At 34.5% G+C, this 13,528-nt stretch overlaps 2 protein-coding genes and 1 pseudogene across 4 annotated transcripts; 2 read left to right on the plus strand and 1 right to left on the minus strand.

The window, feature by feature from the left end:
- Positions 1 to 1,282: 1,282 nt before the first annotated feature.
- LOC145124622 (putative WRKY transcription factor 20) lies at positions 1,283 to 3,804 on the plus strand. The gene is made up of 6 exons (XM_079060031.1): positions 1,283 to 1,597; positions 2,008 to 2,184; positions 2,292 to 2,721; positions 2,828 to 2,966; positions 3,043 to 3,192; positions 3,270 to 3,804. Exons 1-6 carry the CDS (start codon positions 1,415 to 1,417, stop codon positions 3,640 to 3,642), a joined length of 1,452 nt encoding a protein of 483 aa, XP_078916157.1. The 5' UTR covers positions 1,283 to 1,414; the 3' UTR covers positions 3,643 to 3,804.
- A 107-nt stretch (positions 3,805 to 3,911) lies between these two features.
- LOC145124621 (scarecrow-like protein 21 pseudogene) lies at positions 3,912 to 6,105 on the minus strand (annotated as a pseudogene). 2 transcript variants are annotated; one of them, XR_013715661.1, is made up of 3 exons: positions 5,891 to 6,105; positions 5,748 to 5,788; positions 3,912 to 5,591 (listed from the first exon to the last, which is right to left on the minus strand). The product of XR_013715661.1 is annotated as a scarecrow-like protein 21 pseudogene, transcript variant X2 (transcript). The 2 variants fall into 2 exon arrangements; XR_013715660.1 differs by lacking the exon at positions 5,748 to 5,788 and having other exon boundaries at positions 5,891 to 6,104.
- A 1,719-nt stretch (positions 6,106 to 7,824) lies between these two features.
- Positions 7,825 to 10,866, plus strand: LOC145127824 (protein FAR1-RELATED SEQUENCE 5-like). Its single transcript, XM_079062947.1, has 5 exons — positions 7,825 to 8,615; positions 8,685 to 8,880; positions 9,298 to 9,717; positions 10,118 to 10,708; positions 10,825 to 10,866. Exons 1-5 carry the CDS (start codon positions 7,825 to 7,827, stop codon positions 10,864 to 10,866), a joined length of 2,040 nt encoding a protein of 679 aa, XP_078919073.1.
- The last annotated feature ends 2,662 nt before the right edge of the window (positions 10,867 to 13,528 follow it).

Raw genomic sequence — 13,528 nt, forward strand, 5'->3', positions numbered from 1 at the left:
TAGGTTGTTACAAGGAAGATGTTAGTATTGGTGTATCCCTTGATCTTGTGGTTGGCAACATCTTACTGAATTCTACTGATTAAAAACCTCAATTCATCAACTAAGTCTTTATGGTTGATTGTACTATATGAACCAACTAAGTCTTTATAATGTACAATGGACTTTAAGGCATCAATTGGTTCATTTAATTCCAACTTCCTACTACATAAACCAATTTTTTTTCTTTAGATTCTAACTCTATTCAATTAAGGAGAAGCATCCCCTTTAAGTTCCTCAATATGAACCTTTAATGGGGACTTAAAGTATGAGACTATTCTCATGCTCACATGCTCAATGTACGAATAAATATCATTTTGATCAAGCACATACCTTGCCAAATGAATTACTTCTTGATTAATACCAAGTGGTAGCAACCCACTATCCAAGTATGTATATAGGATCATGAAATGGTTGAAAATTATACCTCCATCATTGCACCTTTAAACCGCCATCATATCAATTCATGGTCTGAAAACACATCCATGTCCACAAAATCAAGATGATCCACTAGCCCTTCCATGTATAACCTTCCGGGAAGCCTATTGGTGAACCAAACCCCATGGTTTATCTTGAATGTGCAAAAGCTTGCTACAAAACCTGAGATGGATGTTCAAGAAATAGATGTTATAGATAACAATGGATAACGAATACAAAAATCATTTGGTCAACCTTAACATTTCAAGGTTATGTATAATACTCTTTATGTATGTCACATGATTGAGAATCTCGTAGACGTAAGATCTACAAAGTGAGCACCATTCTTGTCGAAACCCTAGAATCACTTACTCTGGAGCCGATGAAGTGAGAATCTACACAATGTCGTGAAGAAGAGGGGTGATCAAGAGTTTTCTTGGGGCAATAGAGGGAGGGATAATGATTATTACTGTCTGAAACTCAACCCCTCTGCCACGTTAATGTTAGGAGAGGACCACAGATGAAATGACGAAAATGCCCTCATGCATAAAGCACACGGGGCATGGTAACGACACTTATAAACGAACGTCCACGATAAAAACTGTTTACGTGCAAAGTTTGCTCGAAAAGGACTATCCATGTAGAAAAGGTTTCATAAGGACTATTTTAGGGAAAATTTTGAAAAATACTAAGACCATTTATGAAATTTTGTCTAAAATTAATGTATTTTTTTCTTACATTTTATGAAGAGAGAAAAATAAAATGAAATTCGTAAAGAATAAACAAAATGGTTATTGAAGGAAGCATAAATTTGTACGTGTCATCTCCGTTAAGTGTGTGAAATGTCCGTAAACGCCGTTTCCTCTTCGTCCACTGAATCTGAAAGTGAAAGCTCCTTGTTCTTCCTTGTGCTGCTGCTGCTGCTCTTAGCTGACCTAGAATCTGATCGTAGCCTTCAGTCATGGAAGACGAAGACGCCTGCAACTCCTCCACAAATACAAACACTGGTGGTGGTGGTGGTGCTAGGTATAAGCTCATGTCACCTGCTAAACTTCCCATCTCAAGGTCCTCCTGCATCACCATCCCTCCAGGTCTCAGCCCTACCTCCTTCCTCGAATCCCCCGTCCTCCTCACCAACGTTAAGGTAATATTCAAGTTGTAAACTTTGATATGGATCCGGCTATTCTTAGATTTCTTTTTGTTTTCTACTCCCTCTTCCAGATAGTTTGGGAGCTTCCTTTGTACCATACTACAATACAATGTAAGGCGATTGGTTGCCCTACTAGTTTTTGTGGGATAATTTTACCCGACTAGTGAGTATGTTAATACAGAAATAAACTCCATCATCATTCATGAAAGCAACGAGCTTCTCCCAAAGCTTTTCTAGATTATGTATTCATCCATTGTGGTTGCAAGCTTCATTTGTTATTGTCGTTGTTGTTTCATTTATTTTGCTTATTGTGCACTATTGTTTAGGGTAATCTCTACAAACAGCTAATGTGTTGTATAACTATACTTGAACCTTTTGATGATGAGTATGTGTTTATCTTGTAGGCAGAGCCTTCTCCAACCACCGGTTCTTTTTTTAAGAGTCAACCAGTGCAAAGATTAAGCAGCTCTGCAGCTTTCTCCTTGAATGGCAACTATTCTGGTAGCAAGTCCTTGGATGACAGTAACTGCAGCTTCTTTGAATTTAAGCCACAGACTGGATCGTCTTCTCTAGGACTTGAGGTATATTCACTTTCTTGCACTTATTGGATGTGGTTTTAGGCGATTTTGGTGTTTGTAAAAGAGTGGGAGTGAGTGATTTATAAATTATAATACTGGTTACATGAAAGGTTTCTGCAGGTTACAACATCCAGAGAAGCAGTGTACCAAATAAAGACAGAAGTCAGTATCAGTTATATGCAGCACCAAATGAAGAGGAAACATTAGCAAATGGGGTGGAGGGGGAGGGGCATAAGGTTGCAGGTGATGATCATGATGGATATAATTGGCGAAAGTATGGTCAGAAAGTGGTGAAAGGAAGTGAATTTCCTAGAAGCTATTATAAGTGTACTCATCCCAACTGTGAAGTGAAGAAGATCTTTGAACGATCTTGTTATACTGGGAAAATCACAGAGATTGTGTATAAGGGTACACATGATCATCCCAAACCTCAGCCTACCCGTCGCCTCAATCCATCATCAATACTTATACAAGAGGAGGATCGTCATAATGCTACTGATAAAGTATCATCTATGGCCATAACTGGTCAACCTCAACCAGGTAACCAGATGAGTAACTTTTGCATTTTCTTCTTCTTCTTCTTCATATCCAATGTGGATGCTGCTTCCTTTCCTCCTGAATCCTGATTAGACCTTTATTGTCGAAGGCCTTTCAGCAAAAGCAAATAATAATAATAATAATAATAATAATAATAATAATAACTCGGACACCAGTGGAACTCAAGTGGATGAGAACAACACTCGTGATGAGGATGATGAAGATGATGATCCGTATCCAAAAAGGAGGTAATAACATTGTGACTTGTGAGTATATTGGTTAAAATAATATATACATATTGAGTGATTTTGTATCAATTCTCAGGCGAATGGATTATGATGTAACCCCGGTGGTTAAGCCTATCCGTGAGCCACGTGTGGTTGTCCAAACCATAAGCGAGGTTGACATATTGGACGATGGATACCGTTGGCGTAAGTATGGCCAAAAAGTTGTGCGGGGTAATCCTAATCCCAGGTGTGTGAGTGTTTTGCTGTTGTTTAATGTTGCTTGGTTGATAACTTATATATATACATATATTTTTTTTATGTTAGGAGTTACTACAAGTGCACAAGCGGTGGATGTCAGGTTAGGAAACATGTAGAAAGGGCATCCCATGACCCGAAAGCAGTGATCACCACATATGAAGGGAAACACGATCATGATGTGCCTATTGCAAGGAATGGAAGTCATGATGTTGTTGGGAATCTAAGGAATACAAGAGCAGAGGAGGATGTTGGTATTGGTGTATCCCTTGATCTTGTGGTTAATTCTACTGATTACAAACCTCAATTGGCATGCTATGCCTATGGGGGTGGTGTCTATCGATCTAGGGAGAATGAGGTTGAACCCCATCCCCATCATAATAACTATGATTCTTCTAATTCATATCCGCAAAACATTGGGAGAATACTGTTGGGACCATGACACTTGCCTTGGCTGCTTTTTGCTTTTTTCAGAGCCTTACCTTGTGTGTATGTTTGGGAATTGGAGGCAATAACTAACCATTAGCAGATATGTATAATGTATGTACGTATTCCACGAACTAAACGATTTAGTTTTTGTAAACATGGTATAGTTGGTGCTTAACACTCACTAGTATACTTATTAGTAGGTTTATGTGTATTGCAAAATACATTCTTCATTCTCCATTTTTTTGGACTCTTTATTTGTTTGTGGTAAAAGTTTGTTACAAGTAGTACAATGAAGGAAGCTTTATTACCACAAAACGTAATTCGACAGGTGCGTGTTTGTGTTTGTGTTTGTGTGTGTGATATACTACAACCCACTAGTCCACTATCAAACCAAAGTACCAAACAAAACACATATATAATATATAATATAGATAGATGATCTAAAAGTTGCATTTCCATGCACAAGACGAGACCAAGTCTCGATTCATCCATCCAAGAAAGAGGGCCCCATCTCGCTCCTCAAGTCTATACTTGTCACAGTAGTTGTCTAGCAAGGTCTTGATGGTGGCATTGACATAAGAGCTAAGAGGATACGGAGTGAATCCCGCCATAGCAAAACGTGACCTCCATTTCCCAAGAAGCTCATGTCTCTCCTCCCTTTCAGCACCCTCACATGCGATTATGTTAACTATCTCACCAGCAAGACAATGCTGTTCCACATTGATTCGGTCTTTATGATCCCTGGGAACAGTCACATCAATCGACTCAAACATAGCCGAGTAGTAGCTCAACGCCTCTTGGAACCTGTGCAAGAATGGCGCAGTGTTCACATTAGCTTCTTGCTCAACAAGAGTCACCACTTTTGGAGACAAACCCTTGATCAGCCTCAACATTCTGTCCCTGTGATTCTGAGGATCCACGCTCTCATCTGGCAAATGGTGCAACACAAACGCACAATTAACAGCCAATGCCTCCCCCGGGTCGATCCTGAAATGTCGAGCCTCGATCTCGGAACCGGAAACAGGCAATCCATGGAATTCGAACGGAAGTTTACATGCTTCTGCCAGCTTTGTTAGTCTCTGTCCAACGACTTCCAGTCCTCCGCCCCTTGCGTACGCGTTTCTGGAATCATCGATTCCGGTGATTCTTAGCCTTGGGGGACCCGGCAGAGCTGCAAGAGCCTGGATAAGAGTCGCCCACTGTCCGCCCTGTGCAATCTGAAAGTCGATTATATGGATTCTGTCCTCGTTCTTCATTGCTTCTGCAATGGCTCCGTTTGCAGACAAATAACCAAACTTGAAGTAAGGACATGCTTCGTATAACATGTGCATGTAAGAGAAGAGCTCAGGCCCCGTTGGCTCTTTGCACCTCAGAGATTTGTAGATAAAGCTGCCTGAAGCAGATAGTCTCGCCACCAGCCCTTCCATCAGGTAAGCTCCTAATCTCTGTGTGGGCTCCCCGGAAACAGACACCAAAGGACGTACCATCGATATCAGCCACTCCGCAGTTATCGACTCATTTTCTGCTATTGCTTTAGCACAAGCAAGAAGCACTTGTTTCAGGTCTCCTCTATCGATCATCTCTTTCATCGTCCTGCAATCATCATCACGCCAAGTAGTAGCAGCAGTCAAAGCAGAAGAAACATCAAATAAGTCTTGAAAATCCTCATCGGTTCCCAGCATAACAGTTTCTAGTTCTCTGAGCCTCAACTGCAAATCGTCCACGTCCTGAGAGTTATAGTCGGTGTCTGGGTGAGACTCCTGCAGTGATACCGATACGGGGCTGCCATTTGTGGAGAAGCTGACTGAAGAAGTAGAATTGTTGGAAAACTGGCTTCCTTGGCTTACGTCACCCGAGTATAGATTTAGGTTCTGCGTAGGCCTCCAGTAATAGGGTTGGTTAGATGATGCTTCCATCCAGGCTCTAGCTGTTAGATATCTTCAGATCCGACTTGATTCATACCTGCATACAACTTAGATCAATGAGTAGAAGATAACACAAGCCAGATCCATAGACTGCAACTACAATAACATGATAACACTCTTTAATTGGTGACTCAGAACAACCCTAGGCTACACAGAAATATACAACTACTTCAATTACTATACAGAAACTAACGCATCAAACTCAATGTGTGAGCGAAGGAGAGGATAAAAACCCTAAAAGAAAGAAAACCCCAATTAGAAATTAATCGGAGGTTTCTGAATAAGAAAAAGGTAAATTGACAATTAGAGATGAAATGTTGAACTGAAAGTGGATACCTTTTGTTGAAAGTGGAGATGTGATGGGTGTGATTTTGAAGGTGGAAGGTAACATAATCCAAAGAGTGAGTTGAGTTGAGTTGCATTTATAGAGCGGAAGGAAATGAAGGGAGGAAGAAGGTTCTGTGTGTCGACGGTCCACGCAGTGGAGCGGACGAGAGCATGTGGTTTACTTTAGACAACCACTCCACCCCGGCACCCCCAACCGAAGGTATAAACATATTAGAATATCAATGTACTTTAACATATTAGAATATCAATTAACATATATATATATATATATATATATATATATATATATATATATATATATATATATATATATATATATATATATATATATATATATATAGAGAGAGAGAGAGAGAGAGAGAGGTTCATTTGAGACTACCTATATTTTGTGAGACATGAGGACTAAATCTTAGCATTTGATCAAATTTGATCTTGTGGCTCATAAAAAAAATGGATTAATACTAATTAATCTAACTGATTAATTAATTAGGGGTAGATTAGTCACTAGGTTAAATTTAAGATGATCAGGTTAGCTTAACTTTCACGTCATCAAGAAATCATATCACCTGTTCCGGTTTTCTACCAATTTATTCGATGAAACAACATTCCTTGTTCTTCAATTTAATTTGATCGATATTCTATCTCCGATCTTATATTCTTTCAACCGATAATCGATTTGATCTGGACATTGATCGAACGATGTTGAATCATAGCTTTTAAATTCGCGATTTTTGTGTTTTTCGAGTTCATGTTCTTGATTCTTCTACATCTGCAATTGATAATCTGAGTGATTGATGTTTATGTTCATGTATTGACATTAGCAATTCATTAGAAGATTTTGATCAATTTTAACTCTATGATCATCGATTTCAGTAGAGGTTCAAGTGTTCAACGATTTCTGCTAATCTTCATCTTCAACATCATGAAATCGTCAATTGATCAAGGTTTGAGTTTTCATCGATTTCACTGTTACTTGCATATAACATATTCAATTTTTAACCTAGTTCATGATTGAATCATCAAGCTATTATCGATTTCTCCAATTTTATATTTGTATGATTTGTGATTTCAGCAATCAAACATCATCTGTTGTTGAGACATCCAATTCAGCAATCAAACATCATTTGTTGTTGAATTTGTTTGACCTAGAAAACAATTTAATCTATAATATGTTATTTGACAATGCATCATCTATTTCGTTGTTTGATTTTTAACTTTCATTCAATCATTATGTTTTTCAGCAATATGTCATCTGTTTTCTTTTGATTAACATCATCTATTTGCTTTTCATTAACATCATATTAGTGATAAGTTCATGAGACTGCATGTTATTCTTATAGAATAGTGTACATACATTTATATATCAATAATGATAACAGTTATGGATGATTTGGATATGCATGACATGGAAAACAATCATCTCGATGAAGAAAATCATCAGTTCAGTTTTAATGATTCAGAGATCCTTCATAACGAGGAAAATCAATCAGAAACCCAAGGTAATTTTGTTAAATTTTACTTTATATCATGATTTGATCAATTGATCAAGGTTTGAGTTTTCATTGCTTTCATTGTTAGTTGCATATAACATATTCAATTTTTAACCTAGTAACAGTTATGGATGATTTAGATATGAATGACATCGGAAATGATCATTACGATGAAGAAAATCATCAATTCAGTTCTGGTGATTCAGAGATTCTGCATAATGATGGAAATCAATCGGAAATCCACGGTAATTCTGTTACTGATATCAGTTATTCTTATAGAATGTTACTGCATATTATGCTTATAGAATAATGCACATATAACATTGTGGTTTTTTATGATTACAGTCATATGAATGCAAATTATTCTGATTATATGTTAACATGGTGGTATATTCTTTTTTGTATTTCAAAGTGACAATGTTGCAGCACAATATGGCTCTTGCAAACAATTCATTGGAGTGGATTGTTCTTTCTTTTGGATTCAAGAGGTTGAAGCTAGTTGGATACCTCCTTTGGGGTTCAATTTTTAAAGATATCAAAGATGCTATTAAGTGGTATAAAGGATATGCATTAAGATCTGGTTTTGATATTAGAAAATCAACAGAGAGGAAAAAGAGTGGAATCACAACTTCGAAATATTTTATATGCAATAGAGGGGGATTGCCAAACACTTCTACCTTAGACACGATTAGTGACGATCATAACAAGCAATTGAGAAATAGTAATTGTAAACGCACAAATTGCAAAGCTTTTGTTGCATTCAAAGTTATACCACATTCTTCAGAAGTTTACCTGTGGCGCTTTGAACAACAGAACAACCACAAATTGATCAATCAAGATTGTATGCATCTTTCAAGAGCTAAACGTCAGTTGGATGTTGTTGATCAAGCTTTTATACATAAGCTTTCGAGTGCAAAGGTGGGGGCAACTACAGCTTATAGGCTAATGTGCGTTATAAAAGGAGGATGTGAATTTGTTGGTGGACTAGAGATAGATTGGAAAAATTTTACAAGGGATATAAATTGTCACATCGGGGGCACTGATGCAAATTTGTTGATTACAAAGCTTCAGAATCGTAAAGAGAATGTTACAAATTTTACATACGAATACAGATGTGACAAGAAGCAGTTAAATGCTCTTTTTTGGGCTGATGACACTTCAAAACAAAACTTTGAGTTATTTGGGGATGTTATTTCGTTTGACGCAACATATCGTACAAACAGGTATTTATTCAAGAATTATAAACATTTTTAGTTCTATATTCTAATGGTCTTTTTTTTGTGTTTTTTTAGGTATTGTATGGTATTTGTACCTTTTACTGGCATTGATAATCACAAAAGGTGCATCACTTTTGGAGCTGGTTTGTTGTGTAGAGAAGATACAAATTCCTATATTTGGTTACTTCGGTCATTCTTGAAGTGTTTTGGAAAAGCACCAATCATGGTCGTGACCGATCAAGATCCAACAATGAAAAAAGCTATTGAGATAGTATTGTCATACACAAAACATAGATTTTGTATGTGGCATATCACAAATAAACTTCCATTGAAGGTACTAACATTATTGTTATATTCTTATCAATATAAATATGACATTATTTTCAATATAAATATGACATTATTGTTCTTTTCTTATTAGAATATTAAATGACATATTTTTTGTAATTAGAATAATATATTAAATGAAATGCCTTTTTATACTGTATTATATTCTTATCAGAATATTAAATGACATATTTTTGTAATTAGAATAATATATTAAATGAAATACCTTTTTATACTGTATTATATTCTTATCAGAATATTAAATGAAATATTTTTTGTAATTAGGATAATATATTAAATGAAATGCCTTTTTATACTATATTATATTCTAACAGAATAATATATGAATTGTTTTTTGAAGGTAAGCTGGGAAACAATGAATGAATCGAATTTTAAGGTGGACTTCAATAGTATAGTATGGGACTCCAAAATTGTTGTGAATGATTTTGAAAGGAGATGGGATGCATTAATGGTAAAATATAAGTTACAAGACAATAAATGGATGAAAGATATGTTTGATTTGAGAAGCAGTTGGATTCCATCCTATTTTAAAGATGTACCGATGTCAGGTCTAATGAGAACAACTTCTCGGTCGGACAGTGAGAATTCAACATTCAATAGGGTACCACATCATGGTTATACGTTAAACAATTTCATGAATGCTTTTGAGTCTGTTATGGAAAGGCAAATGAATAATCAGATCAAATTTGATTTTGATACATCTACTATAATTCCAATCATCAAAACACCTCTTGAAGATATGGAGAAACATGCATCTATGGTATACACCAGGACTATTTTTCTCATGGTGCAGAGGGAGATTCTTCATTCACTTGTTTCTTGTTCACAGAAGAGTGTTAGTTCAGGTGTTGTTTCCGACATATGCATTGTCAAACATTAAAGGACAAATCTATCAAAGAAGAAGGTAGTAGTTGAGAAAAAAGAAAAAGTTGACATCGATTGTGAATGGAATTTTAACACAAGTGAAGGTGATTTCGAGGTAATGTTGACATTTTATAATTCTAATATTATAATTTTTATTACTAAATTATTTTCTTTAAATTTTTTTTATATTATTCTAATTTTTCTTTTTAGAATATACTTAATATTCTAATACTTTTGAAAAATATTCTAATTTTTCTTTTTTGAATATACTTAATATCCTAATACTTTTGAACCAGGTTGAATTCAACAGAGAAGATCTAACAGTGAAATGTTCATGCATGCTTTTTGAGCGGTTTGGAATTTTTTGTAGACACATCTTCTGTATTCTAAAGATTTATGACATACAAGAGATTCCGTCAAGATACATTCTTAAGAGATGGAGAAGAGATATTATCCCCACCACAGTTTTGAAAAGGACGTTTAGATATGGTGATTCGTCTGGAAATGTTGAGAAGGTTGCATACAAAGCTTTTTCCATGCTTGATCAATGCTTGTCTTCATTAAGTAATGATGACAAGAAGTTAGAAGAGTTCATGCAAAAGCTAGAAGTTTTTATGACTGATATTGGTGAACAAGGTTCAGACGAAGCACCGGTTACAAAAGAAGCTCATATTGATAAACTTTACGGAGCTGCTACGAATCCTGAAGTTGTTGATGTTGAAAATCCTCCTATGGTGAAGAATAAAGGTTCTGGTACAGGAAAACGTTTAAAAAGTGCTTTGGAGAAGGCTACTATTCAAGGTAACAAGCAATCAAGATCATGCAAAACATGTGGAGTTAAAGGGCATAATTCAAGGAAATGTTTGACATTGTTGAATAACTCCAAGGTACAAAGTGCATAGTTGTGTCTAGAAATATATTTCGATTTTTTCGTATCTCAATAAAGTTCAATAATACCATATAGATAAAAGTTTGAATTTCTTTAGTTTTGGACATTTTTCAGATATTTTGGTTTGTGATGATGTATGAGACAGTTGATTTGTGATGATGTATGAGACATTTGGTTTGTGATGATGTGTGATACATTTGAAAACATATTGATTCTTCTAATATTTTCAATCTTTAATTTTTTGAAGTATATACGAATGATTGTAGTATAATGTTTTGTTATCAAATTATTATAATACAAGATTATACATGTAAGAATGTTATATAGGTATATGCAACATCTAATATTATTCTAATAGAATAATGATGTCATTATACATAATTCTATTAGAATATTCTAAAAAATTTATGTTTACTATAGAATATTTCTACCATGATCATTAAGAAGTGATCACAATACCAACTATATATTAAGCATTAATCACCTAATAAACCATATCAAGTTTCTTACATAATACTAGACATCATTTTTTTTGTCTAATTTGTTCAAAATAAGATAGATATTACAAAAGGAATTGTTGTTAAGTCACCATATCAAGTTTATATCAAATTCTATCTATTACCCATTTCCAATTCATCCATTCTATTGATACCTTCCTCTAACATCTTTTTTCTAGTCGCATGATCAAATTTTCCAAATTCGATTGCCTCTTTGATAACTCTCTCCTTGTGGTTGTTGATTTCATGTGTAGCAATCTTAATAGAATATAAGGCACATAATTTACCAAATTGCACATCTTGCACATCACTGCCTTTTTCCATTTCCACATTCCACTTTCCTTGCTTTTCTCCACAATATTTTTCCATATGTCTCATTAAAAGTGTTCCATTCTATGTTGTTAACTTCTTTGTGTTCCAGTCAATTTTCATCATCTTCACTGTTGTTGATCGCAAACCTTTGATTTTATTGACGATAAATGTAGTTTTCTCCAGATATCGTATAAAGTACAATTTCTTCAATGTATATTACAAAATTACATTATTCAGTCTATTATATTGTAACTTTAATACATTTAATAAAAGTAAATGAAAACTTACTAATGATGTAGGTGTCATTCCATAAGTTTCTTCTAACGATTTTGTTTCTATGCTGTCTATAATATGAACTTGTGGATATGTTAGGTTGAAAACAACAACATACATATGATCACCATTAAGTATTGGGAAAACCACCTGCAATTCCAACAAATTGATCAAAAAGTTAACATAATTCGTATCCTTTAATAATGTAATATTTTAATTAATAAAATATTCTTACGAGTTTAAGATCATTGAAATCTACATTTGCCTTGAAATTAGATAGAAACTTATCAACACGAGTCTCAAAAGTTAAAACTCGCTCGTCAAAAGATTTAGTTTCATCTAATAACTCAGAACTCTGTAAACATAGAAAAACAGAAAATTAGAATATCTTGTTATAATTTACAACTAAAATATAAAAGTTTCAATTGTAAAAGAATTTACCATAATTTTGGTATTGAAGAACAAGCGGTATGGTTTACTTTTTGGCTTTTGTTCCTCGTAATTTAGAACAGCAGCTCAAGAATCAATCACACTATTATGTATAACATGATAAGGCCGCATGCTCTCAAAATCCTGTCTATGCATAATCTCTCCCGTATTTGTTTCAAAAAGTATCTCCCTTAATTTTAAACATTAACAAAAAATATGTCATCAACATTAGAATAAATATCCACATGTATTATAGTTAAACAACAATTCAAAAAAATAATACATGTTTAATTAAAATAGCAAGAGTTAGTAACTTACATTCTGTTTTTATCCTGTGCACATCTTATTAGAACCTGAATCAAAAGAACATTCTGCAAATCGATTATATCAAATAAATTCACAACTTTATCCATATGTGGTGATTTGTAAGAACTTATATCATTCCCCCCCCCCCCCCCCCCCCCCGTGTCACCATTTTGAGATTCAACCCTTTCATGTGATCCTTTTTTTCGTTTTCATTGTTTTGATTATCAGCACTTGAAAAAATAGGATATGAAAATAACTTAATGAACTTCTCTTTCAATTCATTTGTTATATTGACATCTGGGAAATTTGATATACAATCAGAAACAATTCCATACATGTCCTCCTTTCTAGATGAAACTTTATTGAACATCTTATCAAAGTTCTCTTTATATTCCTGAAAAATAATAAATTACTAGAATTATAAGCATGTAATATTTTATCATCTCAGAATATCTTAGAATATTTACTATGAACCATAAGCATGTAATATAAAAATATCCAGAATTTTTTATAACATCATACTTTAACCTAATATAAAAAGAAATTATATTTTATATTTTAGTTAAAGTTACCTCAACAGTGTCATAAAGATTGTCTTTCACATTGGACGGTCCCTCGCTATCTCTCGTCATTTGTGTGATAACAACTTTTCCATATCCAAACCCACCATCTTCAATTTCAAAAGACTGTCTGTTATTCAAATCCTCTGTTGACCACATTGTTATTGTTGGAATTTTTGACTTTAAGATTAAACGCTGACATTCAAGACCGTCACAGTAAAGTAGCTGCATGATAGTAGTTTGTAAATTGTATTAGATATTCATAAATAAAAAATAATTAAAATAATTAAACAAAAAGCATACCATCAATAACAACATTGACCCATTATAATAGCATTTCTTTTTATCTTGATGCCATAGAGATCTTGTATTCTCCAGACAGTAATTTAAGTATGCACACCAATCAATGCATGAGATGTCTTCAACTCCAACTACTCTTCT

This window comes from Lactuca virosa, chromosome 7 (genome assembly GCF_052849685.1).
Source record: "Lactuca virosa cultivar CGN04683 chromosome 7, Lactuca_virosa_CGN04683_v6, whole genome shotgun sequence".
Classification (NCBI taxonomy): Eukaryota; Viridiplantae; Streptophyta; class Magnoliopsida; order Asterales; family Asteraceae; genus Lactuca; species Lactuca virosa.

What these genes read in the sequence shown, in the direction of transcription:
- LOC145127824 (XM_079062947.1), top strand. Translation starts at nt 7,825, where the DNA reads ATGGCTCTTGCAAACAATTCATTGGAGTGGATTGTTCTTTCTTTTGGA. An exon ending in TGAAAAAAGCTATTGAGATA is followed by an intron (nt 8,881 to 9,297) that starts GTATTGTCATAC and finishes TGTTTTTTGAAG; the next exon opens with GTAAGCTGGGAAACAATGAA. An exon ending in TGGAGAAACATGCATCTATG is followed by an intron (nt 9,718 to 10,117) that starts GTATACACCAGG and finishes CTTTTGAACCAG; the next exon opens with GTTGAATTCAACAGAGAAGA.
- LOC145124622 (XM_079060031.1), top strand. Translation starts at nt 1,415, where the DNA reads ATGGAAGACGAAGACGCCTGCAACTCCTCCACAAATACAAACACTGGT. An exon ending in TCCTCCTCACCAACGTTAAG is followed by an intron (nt 1,598 to 2,007) that starts GTAATATTCAAG and finishes TTTATCTTGTAG; the next exon opens with GCAGAGCCTTCTCCAACCAC. An exon ending in CGGGGTAATCCTAATCCCAG is followed by an intron (nt 3,193 to 3,269) that starts GTGTGTGAGTGT and finishes TTTTTATGTTAG; the next exon opens with GAGTTACTACAAGTGCACAA.